Source organism: Pipra filicauda, unplaced genomic scaffold (genome assembly GCF_003945595.2).
Source record: "Pipra filicauda isolate LSUMZ 115617 unplaced genomic scaffold, ASM394559v2 scaffold121_size3267253_pilon, whole genome shotgun sequence".
NCBI classification, from domain to species: domain Eukaryota; kingdom Metazoa; phylum Chordata; class Aves; order Passeriformes; family Pipridae; genus Pipra; species Pipra filicauda.
Window position 1 is genome coordinate 2,055,045 of NW_024103674.1, and position 22,644 is coordinate 2,077,688.

General features: G+C 43.6%; 1 protein-coding gene across 2 annotated transcripts in view; it reads left to right on the plus strand.

Moving 5' to 3' along the window:
* The window catches only part of GPR107 (G protein-coupled receptor 107), a 43,148-nt gene extending 24,003 nt beyond the window's left edge, over window positions 1–19,145 (plus strand). For both annotated transcript variants that reach the window (XM_039388103.1, XM_027729890.2), the window contains exons 15-18: window positions 5,554–5,603; window positions 6,343–6,426; window positions 7,235–7,359; window positions 13,607–19,145. In XM_039388103.1, coding sequence (XP_039244037.1) covers window positions 5,554–5,603; window positions 6,343–6,426; window positions 7,235–7,359; window positions 13,607–13,703 — 356 coding nt within the window. In that variant the 3' untranslated portion in view covers window positions 13,704–19,145. The remainder of the gene's footprint in view (window positions 1–5,553; window positions 5,604–6,342; window positions 6,427–7,234; window positions 7,360–13,606) is intronic.
* Window positions 19,146–22,644: the final 3,499 nt, after the last annotated feature.

The window sequence follows — 22,644 nt, forward strand, 5'->3', positions numbered from 1 at the left end:
TCATGGATGTTGCTTGTGGATCACCTACTGCTGTTACCAGCTTTATCTGCTGGTGTTGCCATCTGGTTGTGCAGATCCTGCGAGTTCAGTAACTGTGAACTGTGTGCTGAGAGGGACTTAGCAACTGTGTTATGCTACACTAATAATAAAACAATATCTAAGGAAAATATTTTCAGGGGAAACATTGCATAGGCTGACAGCAGATTGTGGCCAGGAGAGCCACAGTGCTGGGAATCACTTGTGAAACACAATCTGTTTTGACTATTTAGAGGCTGTTGATAGGAGCCCACGGGGAGCAAGTGGATGGCAATGTGATGCCAGAAGCAGAATGTGACCTAATGATGTCATGCTGTTAGTGTGTCTTGTTGAGAAAACCAAAAGTGATTTGGTTGCACTGTAAAATGTAAAATCATTCATGCTAGGCTTATCAATGAATAGTCTTTACTAGAACCAAATGCTCTTTACTCTGGAGGCTTCCCTTGGAGGCCCTGTTCTGCAGAGGTGCTCCTTGGTATCTCAGCTTCTCATATGAAGAATAGAACCAGCACAAACTCTCAAATCACCAGCATTTTTTTCTTGCCGTTGAAGGTAGTTTTCTCCTGAAGTAGTAAAAATTACTGGATCCTCTCATGCAGTTTAAGTGCTGCACTGCCTGTCCTGTGGTTAGAACAAGATCTTGTGCAGACAGTCCTTGTTGGACTGGCTGTTTCCTGCTGGGATTTATTGTCTAGTCAAAGGCTGTTTTCCCTGTAGCTTCCTTAACTTATTAGGTGTATTGGGGAATTACATACTATACATTCACTAGTTGTTTTTCCTGGCATTGAGTCTTCTGGTGACCTTCTTACCAGTGAGAGAGGCCTAAGGGAAATTATTTTTGCTTCTTTGCATCTGTTAGAACTAACAAATCCAGGACTTCATGGCTTGGTATCTTGGTGGTGTTTCCTGACTGTTTGTCTTGTTCTCTTCCAGCTGCTTTTCCCCCTGTTTATTAGGGAGCACTGCCATGGGTCAAGTGCAGCCGTGACTGCGATGTGACTGGACTCGGAATGAAGCAGAAGGCTGGTTGGATTTACCAGCCCTTTAGTCTCAGGGCTGTGCTTGCCATAGGCCTTTGTTTTAGCAATGTACAATTAATAAAAAGGCTTGTTATAAGCGGCAGTGATTTGGAGTTACTAGCTGATAGTCACTTAAACCAGATTATTTTTATTTTAAGTTATTCTGAAGTACAAAAGCTAGAGGAATGGGTCTAAAGCCATCATTATCCAGGAAGACCTGACATATACAGATGCTGTGGATTGATAGTGAAGAGTAGACATGGCAGAGTGATACAGCTCAGTTTGAGCTGCTTGGTTTTTTGCTTTTTTCCCTTGAAGGTGATCTTTAAAGCAGTAAGTCTGACCTACACAGGCTTCTTATCTTGCACAGCAGTGGGTGTAAACATCCCATTTTTAGAAGCTTTTTTTCCTCCCCTTTAAAAATCGCCACCTTCAGACTTAAGCAAGTGCTCAGCTCCACCTCTTTGATCTGTCACTATATCTTCCTTCAGATGGGAGCCTGTGCTCTCTGTCCATTTCTAGATCTGCATTGCAAATGTCTTTGCAGACATGTAGATTTAAGGAAATCAGCCTTGCAAACTGACCTAGAATCCTTCAGGCTGCAAAGCTGCTCCACTGCCACCACCTTGTTTACAGGCATCATGAGAAAAGAGAGGGAGTATATATATTATTTATATATTATTTTGTTTGAAATGCCAAGTTCTTGGTCACTGGACCTCTTAAGTCTCATAACCCACTCTAGTCATCATGTCATCTGTTGTTTGAGGGAGGAATGGGGGTTGAAAACATTGCTGCAGTTCGTTCTGCTGGTACCTCTGTGTGTGACTGTGAGGAGAATGTGACACGGCACAGTCAAATCATGGTTTGCTGTTTTCCTGGGGCACTGCAGCATGTCATGGTTGGCAGCAGAATTAGGGGAAATAGATTGCAGTGTGTAGCTCCCAGGCAACATTCCCTGTGTTCTGTGCAGTGGGCAAATAATGATTGGTGCTCTCATGGTTGCCCCCATGGCAGGAAAAACCACTTGCAGTATTCAGTGTCTTCCTGCTGCTGTGCCATGAAAATGCTGTGAACAAAGAGCCTGGTCCTGTGTGGTGCAGAGCAGCCTCTGCTTGGCTCAGCTCAGCACCACTTCCAGGTGCTGTCCAGGGTTGATGTAGTAGCTGCATGTTGGAGATACATTGCTTATCCTGTACTTTGGACTTTCATCTGACCCTGGTGGAGACCTTTTGTGCCAAATGGCTGATGTATTCTGGGATATTCAAGATGAACCAGTCTGTGCCACCTTCTCGTGCGTGACACTGGGTGTTGCTGTGTCTATCTGACCTCCTCTTTCAGGAGTGCTTTTAAGCAGAGTGCTCTGGAGACTGTAGAACCACACTTCTCAGGCTTGCTTTTTTGAGGTCTGGATCTACATGTGGGCTGCACCACTGGGGAGAATAGAAAACTTCCATTTGCAATTCGATAATGGCACAGATCACATCTCAAATGCACCAGAGTGAGCAAGAGCAAGTAAAGCATTGTAGAGATATTCTCAGCTGTACTTGAGTGTGTTCTCTTGCTGCATTATAGTTTGCCTTTTGTACTGTATTGTCTGGGCTCGAGCTCCTTGTGCCCTCAGCTGCAGTCCTGGGATTGTTAGTACATATGTATTCTGAAAAGGTCAGATGTGTTCATCAAAAAACTGTGGTGTGGTGTGCAGGGCTGCAGTGGATGGTCCAACTTTCCTTTTTCCATCTTACAGGCAGTGTCAGCATTGGAAATTAGCACAGGGGCAATCTGAAAAAGAGACTGCTTATCAAAATACTGGCGTGTGCTGTGTTTTGGTTGATGCAGATCAGGCTATTGCAGACACAAGCTGTTAAAGTAAATGGTGATAGAGAGGGAAAACTGAGGGAAGCAAGGTATAGATGTTATAAGTCTTTCTTGGAAGGATGGCTTTCATCTTTTTAATTACTCTATGAAAGAGATGGAACACAGGTATGAATTAATTTGTAAAACCATGGGTAGAAAGTCTTTTTAATTTTATTTTTTTCCTTTCTCTGCAGTTAAGTACTGTTCTTTGCACAATGGTTATCATACTCGAAACATAAATTTCCCCAACCTTTGCTGCCTGCTGTGTCTGTTGCTGTGTTATCACAGCTTTACAGGCTGGGGCTGCAAGTGATTCAAGTTGTAAGTGACAGCTGCTGGCCAAGCCTCACTCCCTGCAAGTGCTGCTGTCAGTGCCCGGGCTGCCAGGCTGAGGTGAACAGAAGTCTTTAAGTGTCCAGGACAGCAAGACTCAAATATGACTGCTTGGAGCACGTTCAGCCTGTGAAGAAGCAATTCATAGGCTGCTGATGCCAAGCAATGATGATTTGAGATTTTCTCCAGAACAGTGTGTCCTGTAACTTTTGAGTTGTTTAAAAAAAACTGGAAGAATTTTGTAGACATGCATTAATACTGACTTGAGTATCTGATAGTGGAGAGAAGTATTTCTGCTGTTGAGGCAGCTAGAAGAGAGCACCTGGTTCTAATAAATCAGCAAGCCAACTTCCACAGGTGACTTTTTTGCCTTTCTGCTTGGTGGTGGTTGCCTTTTTTCCTTCCTTCACCCTTCTTTCCTATACTCAGTCATTCTGGATGGGTGGATATACCAGCTTATGACTCCTTGGTATTGATTAGCATGATGAGTAGGTGAGATCTTGAGCTGTGCTTTATCAACTGGGAGAGGTGGCACTGTGACACCTCAGTTGGCAGCCAGATCTTTGTCTTTGCTGTCCTTTCATCCTCTGCACTGCATGAATCCAACAGAAATGACTCCCCAGCTCGCTGTTGTTGACTGTAAAGCACTGATGGACTGGCAGTTTGAATCACAGCTGTTGAGTTGGTGTTCCTTGAGCTACAAAGCCTGGTAATTCTCATGGTCTGTCAGTGCACCAGTTGGTGGCAGTTCCTGAAGTTGGATGCGTTGAGTTCAAAATAGATCCTTCTGTGTGCAAACCGGTGTGTGGGAAATCACAAGATCTTCATGGTCACACTTAATGCAGCTCTCCTTTAAATAGGACAATATTGCTTCCCTGCTTCGTGATTTAATGCATATTTACACATTTTAATCTTTCACCAACTCTGTTGGGAAAAGCTTTTAACATCAGGTCATCATGCCTTGTGTTAGTCAAGTGCTGCTCTTGGAGTGTTTCTGCTGGAGGAGGGTTTGTGTTTGTCTCAGGGTGTCTGTAGCTTTCAGTGGTTCTCATGGAACACTAAATATAAGCTGGAAAGGGACTCTTGATCTCTAGATTATACAAATTAACTTTATAACAGAATGTTGCCTGACTTCATTGTAGTTGCTGTAGTTTATTTGAACAGGAGTTTATTTGAAGCAGTGCATTTGATGTTGCCTTTCTTTAAGAAAAGCTGCTTTGTTTTTGTCACAGGAAGTGAAGCATTTCTTTGGGAGCTATTAGCCCTTCTCCTCCTCATGTGTAATACTATATTTTGCTCTCTTGTGAACCTGGAAGACCTTATGTGCAAATATATGCAGCCTTTTGTAACTCTGTGCTGGGGGTGAATTCTGTGAGGAGGTGCAGGTGAACTTAAGCACAATGTATTGCACTTCCACATCTGATAAATACATTATGAGGGCTTGGAGGGACTATCAGTAAATATGTGGCAACATTTTTTAACTGGCAGCTTGTATCATCGGCTCTAAGCTGCACCTCTGTATGCTGTCAACATATCTTGGGCTCTTTGCCTCTCATGTTGTCACAAAAGCATCAGGAGTCTGTGTTCATAATCCTGCTGCACGTATAAGACCTGACTCTCAAACCAGAGTTGACAGCTGTTCCATCTGTTGTTGACCTCAGCTCGTTCACATGAGCGTCTGCTGTGCTCCTGCAGCTGATGGGATCTGTCCAACCCACGGAGGTTCGCCCGGGGCCTTGGCTTGCACGGCTTGTGACTGAAACACATGCGTTTAATAACTGTTTAGGATGATTTCCCGTCTCACTTGTAAGCTGTGACAGAGCCACGAACATCCTGCTTAGATGTTAAAATGCCTGTGCTGCAGTTCAACAAGATGCAGTGGTTCCCAGAGCTGTGATTACCCCAAAGTTGCTCAGGTCAGCAAGGACTCTAGAAAAGACAGGAATTTTCTAGGAGGTGGTGTCAGGTGGTGTGGTGGCCCTTCTGGCAGGAGTGAGGTGACTGTATCTACTTGGCTGTACACAGGTAGAGGAAGGCTCTATATTGCAGAGTGTGTGCACATAAAAATTAGTGTAAAAGCAATCTGAGTTCCCTTTTTAAGAGAGAACTCACCCCAGCCTGACAGTTGTCCAGTGTGTGGACACTCCAGTCTGGCACTCCTTGGAGCACCCAGTGGGGTGTGAGACAAACCCTTCTAGCCTGGGATTAATTGAGTCCTGGTTTTGACCACTTGTCTACCCTGCAGACAAGCATAAAAATTAACTGTCTCATTTTAACAATTTTCTGATGGACTTCTGTGTTCTCTTGATAGCTGCCATTAACCTAGCAAAGCTGAAGCTCTTCAGACATTACTATGTTATGGTGAGTAAAACACCTGTACACAGGCATGCAGAGCACTTGGAAGCTGTTCAAACCCTTAAATGGAATACTTGTTGGAAGCTACCACACCTGGTGGACGTGGTAGAGGTGCTCCTAGCTCTGTGCTTTGGCATCTTGGTCAACTGGCTTACAATCCTAAAAGCAACTTCCCTTTTTTTCCTAATGGTTGCATCCTTCTGTCTATCTTTAAATTGATTCCAGCTATTTGTAATGCTTCCTGATTTCCTCTGGAGACAGCTTGAGCTGCCAGTTGAATTGATGGGCTTGAATAACATACTGTAAACTTGCTAAAAATTAAACTTGGGACCAAATGGTGCCTTGAGATGCATGTGTGCATTTTGTGATGAAGTCAGTGGGAGCCATGGGTATATCTCCCAGGAGAACACAGGCTTCTTAATGATTTCCAACAGCCTCATTTCAGGCTCTTATAAGTGGTAAGAGTGATAAATTACAGTCGTGATTCTTCAAGTTGTATGAAATCGTAATACTTAAAGCATTTCCTGCTGTAACGTGAGCGTGTTACCAACAGCTGGAGTTACTTGGATGTTGAACAAGCAGTAGAGCCCTCAGCCTATATCTTCCATGTTTATCAAGGAGCATAATAAGACCAGTCTGACATAAGGAGTTGTTTGGGAATTGCTTGAGCTCTTTCTCTGGGACAAAAAGGTTCTGTAAGGACGGTGCTATTGTTCTCATCACGCTTTCTTCTTTTCCTTCCCAGATTGTGTGTTACATTTACTTCACACGGATCATTGCCATTCTCATAAAGATTGCTGTTCCATTCCAGTGGAAATGGCTGTACCAGGTATTTGCCAGCAAGGGAAAATACATCCATTCCTTGGCTTTTTTTTCCTCTATTATTCTTTAAATATAACTGCACCAAAAAAATCCATAAATTGGTCCTCATGTTATAGTAGAACATCTCAAAGCACAGTGCTGCACCCTGTCTTCTGATTTTTATCAATGTTATGCTTAAGGTGAAGGAATATATTTTTAGTCTTATGTTTGTCCAGTGAGCCTGCTGGATTATACATGAGATGTCTGAAAGTAATTGCATTATTGATTTTTTTTTTTAGTCTTTCAATTTAAAGATCTCTGAAGGAAATTAATCAAGAACATACAAAGGAGGAAAAAAAAAATTTGTCAGGTTTGCCCTGTGTAATTGAGGCCCCAGGGAGCCAGAGAATTAGGCTTTTGCTCTTCCATCTACAGGCTTTATTGCCTAGTGGCTTTTAAATACTTGGTTTCTTAACATATAATCCAAGTAACTGTGCAGGGAGTCCTTGGAATACATTAACTGTTGAAAATACCAAATAACTTAGGGATGATTTTCCCCCCCTCATTTAAAAGCCAAGTCTTGCCATAGTTCTTTGAAAGCTCTGGATTGATGGATAGAACTGTAACTGTATTTAAAGTGACGGGGAAAGCTGAAAGAACAAAGGGCTTGACAGCCTTTAGCCTGGGATTAATGATACCAGGGCAGGGATTGCTTTATTTCTGCTATGGCACAGGCTCCTTGGCCATTAAACCTTGAACCTTATGAATGAGGAGAAATGTTGTGTGACCACAGAGCATCACAGGACTGAACTTCAGCCTTGTGTTTTCCCTTGCAGCTGCTGGATGAAATGGCCACACTCGTGTTCTTTGTCCTCACTGGGTACAAGTTCCGTCCAGCGTCAGACAACCCTTATCTACAGCTTTCTCAAGATGATGAGGATGACCTGGAGATGGAAGCTGTGTAAGAACCCCCTTCCCTTCCTTTTTTTTTTTTTACCTCTTCACTTGATTTGAGAAAAGTAACGTTTAAAGCCAGTTTACTTTAATCTCTCTAAATCCTTCTCTGAAAAAGATTAGTGTCTGCCCACATGCTTAAAGATGAGGTGTCTGTTTGGTGTGTGTGAAGAGATTTGTATTTATGCATAGGAGCCTCTGACCTGGCTATTGCAGTAGTGGGGAATAAGCTGGTAAAGCTTTTCATGGGGCAAAAAGATGCCCATGAAAATATATCAAGTAATAAAGCTTCTGAGTTGAATTTATGTCACTGAACATGAACAAGCCTTGCAGGTTGTCATCAATGCTTCATATTTAAGCAAAAAAAACCCACAACCAAACCAACAACAAAAATGACCTGCCAGTCTGCAGAACATAAATGACCATGGTGCCTTGGCATTCAGCCTGTAGCTTTGCAAAAATTTATCTAAAGCAACACTGAGCCAAGGAGATGGATTTTTGCTGATACTTTTCCCTGTTCTCTTCCTTGCTGCTAAACCATGAGGCACCACAAATGCTTCAGGAATTGCTCCTGAGCAAGTCTGGAGAAATGATAAAGTAGGGCTCAGCCTAAGTCCCTGTCATTTGCTTTGCAGTGATTTTCTGAGGACTTAGAAAATGAGTGGCATTTCTGAATTTATGACAGAAACTGCCCTAAGAAATTCAGCCTGCCAGGAGTGTTGGGTACAGCTATAACTGCCACAGACTCTGCTGCCTTAATAGGAGCAGAGCCAACCTAATCCTTTAGTAGTTATACATTTCATGCATAATTGCTATTCATGTGCAGGCTCACAAGCCTATTCCTAAGAGTTTTTCCAATTTGGTAAATCTCCTTTACCTGATCTTGGGTGAAATAAATGAACTCTCCAATTTTTAATACAGAAACAAAAAAAAGTCAGAATGTGTTTACTCTCCTAGTTAGCTCAGAAAGAAATGGATCTTACTGGGAAATTGCTACAAGGAGGTTTGAATCATAGAATCCAACCTCAAATGTAATCTTAAGGAGTTGAACTTCTCAGAAATATCGCTAGTAACAAAGATCTTTTTTTAATGCTTAGCTATTTTTGCTTTGGGTCTAGAAAATCTGTCATTTTTTCAAGTGGAATCCAACTAGTGGGTAGTGACCTTAAAATCACTGTCACTTATAGGTGTTAAAATGGTTATCTAAGAAACTGATTTCAGCTTGGCAGCTGGTAAATAAACATTGACATCAGGAAGGCACTGTCTGAACTGGAAGATGTGGCAGAATTTGTGATTGTACCGAAACGGGCTTTTTTCTTTGTTGCCTGTTGGAGTGAATTTCAACTTTGCATTATGTGCTTAATGATTTTTTTCTTGTGGGTTTGTTGTTTTGTTTGGTTTTTTTTTTTAGGGCTAATAATAGGACACCTTTCAAATACAGTGATTTCAATCAATTGGAGAAGTTGCTAAATTTAGGAGAATCTGACAGAAATAAGCTGGAGAAATTTTAATGAACTAATTCAGTGAAATAGAGTTACTAGAAACCCGAGGATCAGAATTCCTTGTGAGCCTTTTCCTAGTAAGGGGTTTTGCTCTTTGCCTTGAGAGTTTCCATTGTTGTGCCTTGTGGGTTGTTCCCTTTAGCCTTGCTCGAATTTTTCTCATCTGATTCACCAGAAGTTTTACTCCATTTGGGCACTTGGCAGGGTATAATCTGTGTCTGGTTCTGCCTTCCCCACCTCCATCAGGGAGGTTAAGTTTGCACTTATTTGAGAAGCAGAGTTTATACACATTCTGTGACAGGTGAAGAACTGCATTGAAAGTGTATTAAATTTCTTGTTGACTTGGGTCTTGCTAGTCCTATTTTTGCATTTATAAATTTTAAGTGTTGCTTCTGGGGGGAGCAGGGGAAAATCACAGATTATTTGAGCAGGTGACTAAGTGCCTGACAGTGTCCTGACTAACCATTGCACGAGTGTTTTGCCTTTTATGTGATAAATACCCACTTGTCTTCAGAGGCTATGGCAGAAGGTAAAAGCCTGCAGACTTCATGGTGTTCTGCTATGTCTTACTGCCAGGTTTTATGGTTATTTTCTTCTCCCAGAGGTTTTTTGTTAAAATCAACTACTCTAAAACAGAAGCATTCCGTTTCTTTAGACTCAACATTTCTATGAGCCAGCAGAGAGGAAAGCTGTGAGGTCAAGCCTGTTTTCCAGGCCTGCTTTTCTTCCAGCAGAAAAAAAGGACATTTTAAGAGCAGCTCTCTAGCTTGTGTCTGTTTTCATGCAGTGCAAACTATACAAAGCTTGATCTTGCAATAAATGTAAATACTGTTAAGGACACTGGAAATCTGCAATCTATCAAGAAAAATCCACAGATTAGGTGTCTGTGACAGAAGCAACATAAGGCACAACTCTTGTCTCTGTAAGTTCTTGTAACTCTCAAGATTAAAATATAAATCAAGAATAGCAAAGGTGACTTGTAATAAGTCTTTTCAACTAACACACCTCTGTATTGGAGAAAGAATCCACAGACATTACAGGACCTTCTCTTCAGTTATTCCAGGCTCAATAGAAGTTGTCCTGGTGGGGAGGAGAGTGTGGCTAGACCTGAGCTTAGAACCAGTCTGTTCTTTTTCAAGCAGGGTCAGTAGCTATTCATCAGGAGCAAAGAGCCTTTCTGTGTATTCTGTGCTGGGCAGCCTCTCGAGCCTGTTCTGTCAGGACATGGGCTCGTCACTGACAGTTTGTTAGATTAAAGTTCCCTGCTTGAAAAGGTGCAGCCACACTTGGCAGAAAGGGCTGTCAGGCTTCCAGTCCTAATGCCATTTCTGGGGCATGAACACAAAAATATAAACAGTACAGTAGATTAGATGGGGGTGAAGAAGGGGGGGGGGGAAAGGAGTTTTGGTGTTAGGGTTTTTTTTATTATTTTTTTATTTCATTGGCTCATTAAGTTTGCTTTAGATTTGGGTACCAAAATGCTCTTCTACAGATCTTGGTTGAGAATGTTCATACAAAAACATGGCATCAAGATATTTCCACTGGAGGAGGAATTGCAGGAGAAGAAACCATTAATGGTTTTGTTCTCAAGTCTGTAAATCCATCTTACTCAGTGTGAGGAGACTTTGCTTTTCCTTAACACCCAAAACAGCCTCAACACAGTGAACTGTTGTGGTAACACTGATCTGCCTTGGGATCTGGAGTTTCTCACAGCATCGTGAGGCAGCCAATTCTGTGCTGAGACTCGACGTCCTGGTTGGTTGCCTTTCTCTGCTTTCTCTCAGGTTGTGCTTCATGGCAGACTGATTCATGATGCTCTCCATTAGCAGTGATTTTCTTCACCTAGCACATCTTTCCCTTGCAGAGATCAGCTTTTTTGTTCCATGGCTGATCAGTTTTCACCCCAGTTTGCAATAGCTTGTAAGGGCTGGCTGCTGCCAGTATTGCAGTGCTTCTTGTTGGGCTATAAAACAAAACAAACAGGAGACAAGACAGCTGAGATCCACCAGTGTGGAGGGCTGGAGACACTTCTGGATGTTTAGTCATTCCTTGATACCTTGGATGCAATGCAGGAGAAAAATAAAACACATGACATTTCTTCAGCACTGTACAATGGAGTGTTTGGGGAACAACCTTTGTGACTCATTTGTAAATGCCTGACAGGCACAAAAACGCTCTCTGGAGAGAGATGGTTTAGTGAGAAGGATTTGTTGCATTTTAACTGCTGCTAATTTGTGGGCTAGAAGTGCAGTTCAGGAGGGAGCAGGTAAGAGATATTTCCCTGCCATATTGCAGGTCAGAACTGAAGTGCTGAGACTGCTCTGAGGACAATAATGGGGATTGCAGTGTGCTTGGTCTTAGTGCTGCTACCCTTATTTTATTGGGCACTAAAACATGTTGGCTGGACTGATTTTGAGAGGGAGAGGAATTGGCAATGTGAGAAAAAAGGAGGACTCACAGCTACTTCATGCACTTGTCACGAGGCAAGAACGGTGCTCTTGAGATTGGCTTTAGCCTTTGCTGTTGGAGAGTCCACACTGAAATCTCTCCCAGCTCTTTGCTGTTATTGTGCAGGACACAGCAAATGGCCTCTCTGGTAACAAAGGACGTGGCTTGTCCTGAAGCTGGCTGCAGTTTCAATATGTAGCTGTTTGTCTCATGAATGTGGGAAGTGGATCATTCCCTCATAGCTGTAACATCTCCTTGCTTCTGTCATCACCTTGGTGTGCAGTGGGGTTGGGATGGTGGTGGAGTGCAGTGCTGAAATCTAGGCTGTGTGCCAGGGGGGATCTTCCTAGCTGTGAGTCAAGTGTAAGGACTCCTTCAATGTCATGTATGTGTAAAACACCTCTTTATATATATCCCAGTATGTCTGCTGCTGCATTGCTGCAGCATATTAGATGTTCATTTGTGTTTGTAGTCCGTGGTAATCTTTGGCTCTTCCTTGAATGGATACTTACTCCTAACTCTGTAATTACAAAGTTGATTGTTTCTGAAGAGTAAACTTCCTAGCTGTCTTGCTGCATCCTTCCATGTTTTTCAGACTATCACTTTGATTTTCTGCATTCTAGTCCTGTTCTCCAATATGCAGCTCTTAGTGTCTTGTGCAGATTTAATAAGCAAGTTCTCTATTCCATTACCCAGGCAATTACTGAAAATACTGAATAGAAGTGAACCCAGGACAGGCCTCTCTGGAACCACACTCAATGTTCTTACATTTTTGACAGGAAACCATTAAGTACGTCTCAATACATGCTTTTCCAATTAGTTATCCATCTACTTTGCTTTTGTCTAGCTTATATTTCTCCAGATTTTTTGCTTTATGACTGTGGGGAAACCTCTGTCTGCAGGGATAACTTCAGAGATCTACACATTTCTGTGCTGATAAGTTTGATCTCTTCTAGGAAATGTTTGTTATTAAATTCCATCTTTCTCCTTTAAGCAATCTGCTTATGTTTCTCTATACTTTTATTTTTCATTTTAATAGGGACTAAACTTATTTTATCTGTACTCTTGTGACTCTTTCCTGTTATGCACAAGCTCATCTAGGCCCACTCTAAAGTGAACCCAGTACTGCCACTGCTAGAGAGTGGCAGCAGTCTGAGTGAATTATTTTTACAGTACATGAACAGAAGCTGGTATCTAATGTGGAACTAAGGGCATTATCAGAAGAGTATCTGAGGATGACTGCTCTTGGGGTGATGCTGTGAAGATGTTGTTAGCAGCTCTGATCAAATAAAGCATTCTCACACGGTAAACAGCAGGTGAAAGCACACACAGACAGACAGCAGCAGCTTTGAACAGGACAGTTCTGTGTATGCTTCCAGGCATCCCTTGGGAATGCATTGAGCTGTTGGCACTCTTACTTTCAGCATCCAAAATAACCTTTGTAGCACATCTGGGGGAGGGGGGGTGGAGGAGAGGAAAAAATGCCTGCATGGAATGAGAATCACATTGTGGAAAAGAATAAAGGAAATGTGTTGTGCATCCTAATGGCCTGTTTTGTGTAGCAGCAGAGGAGCTGCTGGGCTGAAGAGCTGCTGGAGAGCCAAGGCAGTTCTGAGAGGAGTGGTGCTGTTCTGCCTGGATAAACAGTTCAGTCTGCCTAATGTTTGAATGGTATTATGAGGCTTTGTAGCTCAATGGTCAGATTGTCATGACAAATCCAGACTTGGGTGGTATAAAAAGGATGACCTCTCGCCTCTGTTTTGTTGCTGCTCATTGAGTAATTTTGGTGTGCATTAAGCTAATAAGGTTCATTTGGGGCACTGTCCACTGCATGTGCATTTGTGTATTATGTTGTACCTATTAGGAGCGTTGCAAATGCAGAAGAAAGTCTTTAATGGACAGAACTAAGGGTGTTCAGCTGTATAGCAAAATGGTTTTTTAAGCAAACTGCTCAAATTTAGCAAATAAAGACCTGGTTTTAACTCTTTAACCACCCCTGCTATCTTCTTTCAAGTATGAGTAAATACTCTTTGCTGGCTCAGTTTAATGATAGATGGGGAGGGCCTTGAGGTGCTCAAGGACAGTGGCCTTGCTCCCAACACCCATCAGTGTTGTGGCCAAGGTGATACCTGGCTGCAAAATGGGAGCAACAGGAGAGTTCCAAACATGGAAACTGCTCGGTCTGGGTAAAGAGACATGTGAGAAGTGTGATTTGACAGGCACAGGAGGATGAGTATGGGCTGTTGGTGAAATGGATGTTACAGTTCAAGGTCTGATTGCTGATGTCTCTCCCTTCCCTTCCAGGGTGACAACTTCAGGAGTAATGGAGGGCATGAAGAAGGTCAAGAAAGTGGTGAATGGTTCAGCAGAGCCCCAGGGCGAGTGGGAAAGCACGGCATGATGGACTGGACTAAGGCAGCACTTTCAGAGGAACTGTTTTAATTTATTAATATTACTCTCAGTGGAAAGGGAGCAACTTGCACTTCCCACCACTGAAATGGCAGAGTGGGGTGTGTCTGGGGGGAGGAAAGCAGTGCAGAAACATAACTATTCCTTTGATCATAAGAAAATGGGATCTCCTGGTACCTGCAAGGAGTGTGAAGCTTTCCTAGGGATTTTGGGTAGCTTATTCTTTTCTTTCCCCCCCTTTCTGGATCGGTTCTGCATCCTGAATTGTTTGCAGTTGCATTCTTCAGAATGTCTAATGCTAATGTGAAGAGAGACCTTCAGTGTGTATGTAAAGTATATATTTTATATAATGTGCATATATATATATATACACACACTATGTAACATGTATGCCAGGAGTTACAAAGCGTGGGAAAAGAAGATAAGAGATGTAAGTATTTTTTTTTTCTTTTTATAAACACTCCTTTTGACTTAGACAAAACGTTGCAAAACATGAGTAGGAGCAACTGCAGTTATTTGAGAGACTGATTGGGTATTGGATGAGGTGACTTCTGGCACTGCTCACACCAGTGGGAAAGTTGATAAGTATCTTATTTTATCCATGCAGGTATCCACCTGAACGTGCCAGGTTTTTAGATGTGTTACTGTACAGGAAACAAGTGACTGTTCTCCATTAAAGCACTGAGCCCATAGTGCAATAAGAATTAATGTTCATGGAGTTGCTCTTGACTCACCCCCACCTGACAAGAAGTACATAAGAGGTGTAAGAATGATGCTTGCTTTTTAGGGGTCTGCCATGCTATCCTAAACATTTACTTTCAAGCTGTGACCCAGAGCACCTTGGTCTGCTTGATAAAATATTTTCAAGGTATTTCAGAAGTCTCTCCTTTCTGACTTAGTATAAACACTACCAGACTCTCCAGTGGAAATCTGTCTAGCCAATTTACTGCAGTATAAATCTCTGGTTCACCATTATCCTGAGTTACCTGACCTCTCTGGGTGGCTACTTGTACCTGTCTGGCCATGTAGGAATTAATGGCACTGCTGTTTGAGACAAGCTGAACTGGTCAAAATGGTATTGCCACCAAAACCAGGCAACTGCAGCTCCCAGCCCTAGATGGTTTTTGTCGGGAAAGAAGATGACCAGAACCTTGATGCAGGGGAATATGGAAGTCTTGACTGTCAGTGGAGTCTTTACAGACATGTTGCAAATGCCACATGGATTTTCTCTGTAGTCCCTGCTATGGTCAGTGAGGCAGCTGCTGTCATAGGTGCAGGAGTGAGAATGGTTGTTAATTCGGGGGAGGATGGAAGTGGTTCATTGATGTAATGAGGATAAGCTTTCAGAAAAATAAATCAAGTATAGCTCAGTGACCCACTGAAGCCTTAATATTGATGTAGAGGTGTTGAAATGTGGTGCTGTTGAGCCAAGTCCTTCTGCCAGACTGACAGGGATTGGCATCATCACAGCTTTGAAGTGCCAGCATTGCTTATGGACTCATTTAGGAATTGCTTTTTTGAAGGGACTACATCTCTGGGGCACAGCTGATTAGAGGACTGCCAGCCACTGGGTAATTTTATTCTTCAAGCTTAGAAGGAGGATTTCTTTTAGAATCTTGAACCACTTCCTCACTTTTGAGCAGGGGTTGCATTGCTCTTGGTGAGCAATCTGTACCAAGACTCGCTGTTTGAGGAGCAGCTTCACTTTCTCCAGTTGCCACTTTTCCCAGATGTTGGTTCTATGCACCATGGAGATGGTAGGAACAAATCTGCCTGCTCCATACCTGGAACTGCTTTCTCTTCAGATAAAGCATGACAATAGCCCTGTTCTCTGGGTGCAGTCTTCTTCTGTTTTTCTCCTCAGCCATAACTTTACAGTAATCACAGCAGTGATAGTTTGACTTTTGCTGTCATTGCCTTGCAGTGAGACAGTTTTAGTGGGAACAGATCCTACACCACTAGAGAGGCTGTTTGGTGATCTATGGGCCTTTTAGACCTTCGGTAAGAATAAATCTGCATATTAAGTAGTGAGGTGTGAGAAATTGGACCATAAACACAGGCAGACCCAGCTCATCATACACTTAAATACAATACCTGGAAAACTCATCCTCTCTCTCTCTCTCTGCAGAGTTACTCTGTCCCTGTGGAATTGTCACTCACTGCATCCAAAGGGCTGCTCAGACAGCCTGTACACTTTGTTCAGAGAAGCCCACTGGAGGCTTAGTCTGTTGGGACTGAGAGGTATGTAAGGGATAAGGATAAAGTGCAGTAACAGTGTTATCTGGACATGATGCTGCTCTAGAACATGTTAATTCCTTTTGTGAATGAGATGTGAAATTCTGATGGCTGTGACATTTCACCCAAAAACATGAGGGCTGTGCTGAGATCCCAGTGAGTGCAGAGCTGGTTCCAAACAGCTGCCTATTCCATACCTCAGCATCAGTGGAGCTGACAATTTGGCAAGTGCTGTTACCTTAGTCTCAGGTTTCTCTTTTTTTATATGCACTTTTTTTGCTGAAGTTGCATCTGGTGTAGGTTTATCTGCCAAGTCCCTGGCTTGCTAGTCAAAGGCTAAAAAATGGGTCATTTCTTTTTGTCTTGGCATGAAAAGTCACAGCAGTATTCCGGAAGTATTTTTTTTTGGAAGAGCTTTTTCCAAGTTCAGCCCGGAGTTTCAGCAGTCAGCTCTACAACCAGCTTCAGCTGGTGCTTAGTGCAGGATGCCAAGCAGCAGGAACTGGTCAAACCTGGGCATTAGGAAGAAAAATCAATGTCATGTACAAGTCAAAAAACCAAAAAACCCTCTCTTTGGAAATGGCTGCAGTGAATTTCCACTTTCTCTGGTGGAATTCCTTGGAGCAGGTCAGGAAGTGTCTTGCAGGGGTATGTGATAGATTGGACGGTGGGATGGTGGAATATGGAAGAGGATGCAGCTGTGCTTCTCTCACTTACTGTGCTGCAGTGCAAAGCATCAAAGAGAGGGCTGCTCCCTCCCCTTCCTCCCAGGCAAACCCCCAGCTGCATGACTGGCACTGCACGACTCCAGGGTGAGTGGAGAGCGGCAGCTCGGAGCTCCCCAGGCAGGATAATCAGTGCCTGCCTTTCACGTGCTGACAGCTGCTGATCTGGTGTAGGAAGCTCTGTCTTTCACAGGGAAGCTGGAGGAACTGCTGTGGATTGCAGATTGCTTTGGGATACAGCCTTACTTTCCTGTCTCTGCCTTTTGCTGAAGTGGGGAACTGAAGCAATCACGCTGACAGGACGCAGCAGTACAGGGACAGCAGGTCTGGTGCAATTCGGAATAAATGGTTGGAATGCTTTCCCATATGTTGCTGCAGTGGAGCACTCAGCACCCTCTGCAGACAGAAATGAGATTGGTTCAGTCTTCAGTTGTAATGCAGGTTATGCCCCAATAAATCCCTGTTGATGATGACATGCACATGCCACTGCTGCACTCCTCCCTCCTGCTGTCACTGTTCAGGGTGTCTTCCAGAGGGAGCCTTGCAGTGCAACTGCCAGACTCTTGCATTCCTCAGGCTGGAAAAATGTTTTCCTTGATGGTTCATCAAGAGACTTACTAAAGGAAAACAAGACATAATGGGGTCATCTGGAACACTGCTGCTGCTTGCTCGGAGTGGAGCAGTTTGAGCTGAAGAAGCCACATGCTGTCCTATTAAGATGCTCTTTCATGTTGTCATCTAACTCGGCGTGTCATGATCTGTGCAGTGCATTGTTCAGTGTTTCTCTCCAGCTGAGTGCCCTGTCCCTGGATTTCCATGCTGCCATACCCTGGGAGCATGTTGTAAAAAATTTGCTGCATTGCAGTATTTTGTCTTGGAGCAAGTAGTGTGGAAGATGTATTTTTCTAAGCTGAGTGGACTCTCTGTGGCATGAGTGTGCATCCACTGTGTATCCTTGAGCACTCTAACACTCCTGGTCGTGGAAGGGTGTGTCCTAAGTACTCCAGCTTGCACATCTGGTGGAAGTCCAGTGGAAGATTTTTAGTACGTTAAGTCTTTTTTCCTTACAGCATGCTCCTTTTAGAGAAGAGAAATGCAATCTGGCCATTGACAATGAGATTGACAAGAAAGGAGGGGGGTTTTTTTGTTGTCTAGTTGAAAACTGCCCACTTTGAAGCAAATACTGGGTATTTGTATGCTCTGTTGAGCTCTGAGAACTGGAGTTGCTTAGCTATTAAGGAAAGGGAAGGAAATCCTCCTTGCTTCAGTCTGCCTTTGCTAGGTTTGTCTCCTTCAATTTGAGCTGCCATGCCAGCTGACAGACTGCTGTCACTTTAAAGCAGATGTGTTTTATGGATTCTGTGTTATGACCTCCACTCATTCAGCATGTCCCCGTTTTTCAGCTGTGTACAAAGAGTGTGGAGCTGTGGTCTGCAGGAGTGGGAGTTACAGTGATGTTTGAATTTGATGGGACTCACTGTCTGAAACCTGTGACCTTGTGTGTAATGCCAGTAACCTCCATGTTTCATGAAAGCTGAGGTGGTGCTCCCAGAGGCACTTAACCAATCTTACTTTGTGTTCCCTGGGGTCAATTTGCTGGAAAATGTTGTTCTAAATTGGATTAATGTGGCTTTTTTTTTTTTTTTGTAGCTGCTGGGTGCAGTGCTGTCTTGGGCTTACTAATCACTAGCAATATTGGGAAGCTGTGTATTTCCTCTGTGTAGTTTCTTGCTTGGATCAAGCAATGATCCTGTAAGAACTGCACATGACACGTACTCACGAGTGGCTGGAACAGGATTTAGGACAATACTGATACTCTGTATAGGTGTAGAGTGATGGTCCTGGAAGAAAGTGGCTGAGAAAAGAGTCACTCCTTGTAGGTTGACTGGCTCAAGAACCCATTTATGTTTTGACTGCAGCAATCCTGGAGAAAGGACAATTCTGAATAAATATCTCCCTGTGGGATTTCATTTGATGTTCTGCTCTCTGTGTAATAAAGTAGAGCTTGACCTCCATGTCATCAGAAGCACTTCGTCCTGTAGCCAGGATACTGGAGCGTGGGGCTGGTACCAGCTCTGTCAAAACAGAGTATGGGTCTAAATAGCTTCCCTTGCCTTTAGTAACTATTAATAATTAATTCTAGATCCTCTTGTGTCATTAAGCAGCTTTAGGGCACCTTGTACAATGTAGCTTTGAATTCATTTAGTAAATGACCTCCAGAAGAACTGAAAAATACTTTCCTGTGTACAGCAAGGTCCAATTCCAGGGGTTTTGGTGACCTGTAAATATCCTATTCCTCAGTTCCTGTTCAGATGTAAAAATGGATTTTTTTTTCAGTATTTTTTTAAACTTTATTAAAAGAACAGCAAACAGTATTGGAAGAGAAGCAAAGTAGAGACAAGTCAGGGCAGTCTGTGTAACTTGGTTTCCCTGCTGTGATGCAAATGTGTAAAATAAAGATTGACCAGAAAGAAGTTTAATGCATCTCATTTTCTGCTTCTGAACTGCCAGTAGCCACGCTGACCCACTGATTCCAAAGTCTGCTTTTCCCCTTGCCCAGCTTCATTTCCAGCCCTTAACATCTGCATCGTGGATACAGGGCAAAAATCTTGGGAGGAAAATTTTTTCTATGGGAAAAGCTTTCCTGTCAGTGACCCACTGAGGTGCCTTTTCTTGAGCTGGAAGACCTCTGCGTACTAAGCTCTGCTTGTACCTGCTCATTTAGGTTTGGAAGCTGAACTTGAGTAGTAGTTTGTGGACTGAGTCTCAAACAGAAGCATTCCTCACATCCCTGTGTCTCCTGCAGTCTCCGGCAGGCAGGAAAGCAGGAGCTCCTTATTCCACAGGGCTTGATGTCACCTCGCTGTGCAAGGGCAGACAAGGAGCTGGTGCTTTGAGCCTTGGTGACCAGGTACAAATTAAGGGTAAAAACCTATTTTTAAAGTAATATCTTTTGTGGATCTGACCACATTATCTCAAAGGGGCAAGTCCTTGGCCTTTTTGCTTTAGGCTGGACTGGCAGTTATTCGGGACTTACATAGTTGTGCTCTTCTTGAGGTGTAGGGATCTAACCGTGCATTTTGGTTCTGCAAAGTGGTTGGGTTGGCAGGGATGAGGAGGGCAAAGTATTCCTGTGAAGTGTTCTTCCTGATAATCCCCCATCCCTCAAAAGCATATGTCCTTCATCACGAAATCCAAGTCCTCAAGATGTTTCCTACAGTTCAGCCTATAGTTGTCATCCTGCCATCGAGGGGTAATGCCAGAAATAGCCTGTGTGTAGACTCTGTGTTCTCTACCCTGCACCTCCCAGGCAGCCAGTTCTGCCTTGCCTCGAGCCTCTGGGTGGGTGGTGTTTTACCAGGGAACTAAACTATAATAAGTACTTAGGCTTTGGATTCACTAATACCCTGCTGTGGGTTAAAACAAACTTTGTGATGGAGCTGGTGGCTGGTTGTTGCACTGGGGTGACCTGTATCTATGTCATGCAGGTTTCTCCAAACTGAACATCCTCTGCATGTTCTGTCTGTTGTGTGTTTGGCCTTAAAACATTCCCTGACAGCAGCCAAACTCATCCCTGCTCTGAGAACAAACTGCTCCGGCGGAATTGGCTGCACCAGGCCAGAACATCTCTCAGCTGTGAGGAAAGGTGAAATGTTTGGGGTGGGGTGCATAAAGTGGGACTAAATTGTGGGAACTCTCACTTGAGGAGGAGACCAAATTAAGTTATCTGGGGAAAATTTGATTTCTGACCGTCTTCTCCAAGGAGACAAAAAGAAGAGCTCCTGGTATTTGAGGTCTATTGCAAGCAGAGGTTGTCTGGCAGACTTACACAGGGGGGAGAATAAACAGAACCAAAGCCCTAACAAAGCTTCCCTCGATGTGCTGCGTTTGGATGCAGTTTTGTAGGTGTTTTCCTGCCCGGGGGAGGTAAATTGTTCTACCTGCTTTAAGGTTTTTCTTCCAGTGTCTGAATTCCCAGCTGTCTTGATCATTTACAGCTCCTTGTTGCAGTCCTGGCTGCCTGCTGTCAGTGCTTTTGCTCGAGCAAGGTTATCTTCATGACTGCAAAGGGCTGCCTTCTCTTTCAATCCTGCTTTTGCTTTCCTTTGCCTTCTGACTGACAGGCTCTAATGAGAGGAGTGTGTTGTAGTGCCCTGTATAGCGAGTGGTCAATAAAAACCAAATTGCTTTGTACAGCAGAGGTAATAACACAGCTTGTATTGGCACAGCTGATCCTGATATTGGGGTCCTCAGTTAGGAGGCAAGGGCTTTTGTGTGTCTTAAGTAGTAACAAATGCATGTCATCCCTCTCTTTTCTCCCCTCTCATCCATGGATAAGTGGTGTAACTGGGGGTGACACTGCTTTGTCGTGACTCTTGTCTCCCGTGGAATATTTTCACTGGGGTGGCTGAGACACAATACATGAGATGGCTCTTGTATTCCTGAAAAAAAATAAACAGGCGTGTGAGGTGAGGCTGTTACAGGGGTGGCAGGTGGAATAAGTGAGGATCAAAATGGAAGGGATGGCTTAAAATTCCATTAACTGCTCCCTCTTGGGATGGTTGTGCCAAGCTTGGCAGGAACATCCTCGATGAGAGGAGCAGTTATCAACACAGGTCTCCTGTGGCCTGGGTAAGTATATTAATAAGTTGAGTTTGTGGGTTCTTTTTGTCCCTGAGGGGGTGCAGATCTTCTGTATGTCTCAAGTCCTGTGTCATTTTGGTAGGGTGGCACAATATCCCACGGATATCCCATTGGCATATTGTCTCCCACCACTTACTGTTGGTCATTGTCAGTGGTCCAGGTGCCTCTTCCCTGAGCTGCTCGGGATCTTTGTTCTGTGGGAGCTCTGTGAAGTCAGAAGGAATCTTCCACCCAGCACAGCTGTGAAGGTATTGATCTGAATCTCTGGGGAAAGCCAGACTTGTTCATTTTGAGATGGCTCTCATACCAGGAGGTGGTAGCCAAATTGGAGGGGCTACAAAGAGCAGCTGCAGTGACTGAGAGGAGAGAATTGGGCAATGGCAGAAGATTACAAGAATTAAAGCTGTAAGCCTGACTAAGTGATGATTAAAGACAGCCAAGAAGAAGTAGCACGGTACAAAATGGCTGCAAGGGGGGAACCCATGGAAACGGGGAATTAATTAGCGTGGCTGAGAGCTGAGCTGGGGAGAGGTGAGATGGAACGAAGGCAGAGGAAAACCTTTCGCCAGTGAGTTTGGCTGCAAACAATCTCCCTGGAGAAATGGAGGCAGTTCTGTGTTGGTTTAGATAATCAACACTAGACCGGACAAATCATTGCTAAATACACTGCAGGGAACGACCCCTCATCAGCTGTGAGCTGGATGAAATGCCTGGCTCAGCCGTTTTCCATTTGCTTATCTCTGTGTGAAGTACATTGCATGCATAATTCCCGGTTTGGGGGTTCATCTGCTTTACCATTAAACCTTGTAGATGCCTTGAGTGAGCCCGGCTGCTCCACAGGAGGAACGTTTAAAAGTACTATGTTAAATTGAAGCTGGTTCGTGCGTGCCCTAATCTGTATTCCGAGGCAGTCAGGGGTTTTTTAACTGTTGCTGCAAAAACTGAGCGGAAATATCTGCTGGGATTTACCAAGCACACAATGCCCGTGTGTTGCCATGAATCAGAGCAGCCTTGTGGGAGGCAACAATTCAACCTTTTTAACAGCAACAGAATTTGAAAAATAGGTACAGGTCGATCAGGTCGATTTTTCGGATGTTTGAATATTTTGGGGGGGGGATTGGTGTGTTTTTGTTGGGTTTGTGTTTGGTTTTGGTTTTGTTTTTTTTTTTTTAAGATTTACCGATTGCAGGGTAGGATTTGGGTGGGCAGACATCATTGCTGACAGTTGGCTTACAAAGCTTGCTTAAGAAGGTTGTGTCCTGTCTTAAAAGCAGAGCAGGTCAGCAGCACCAGCCCCAGCTGCTGCCCTGGCCTCCCCAGCCATGTCCA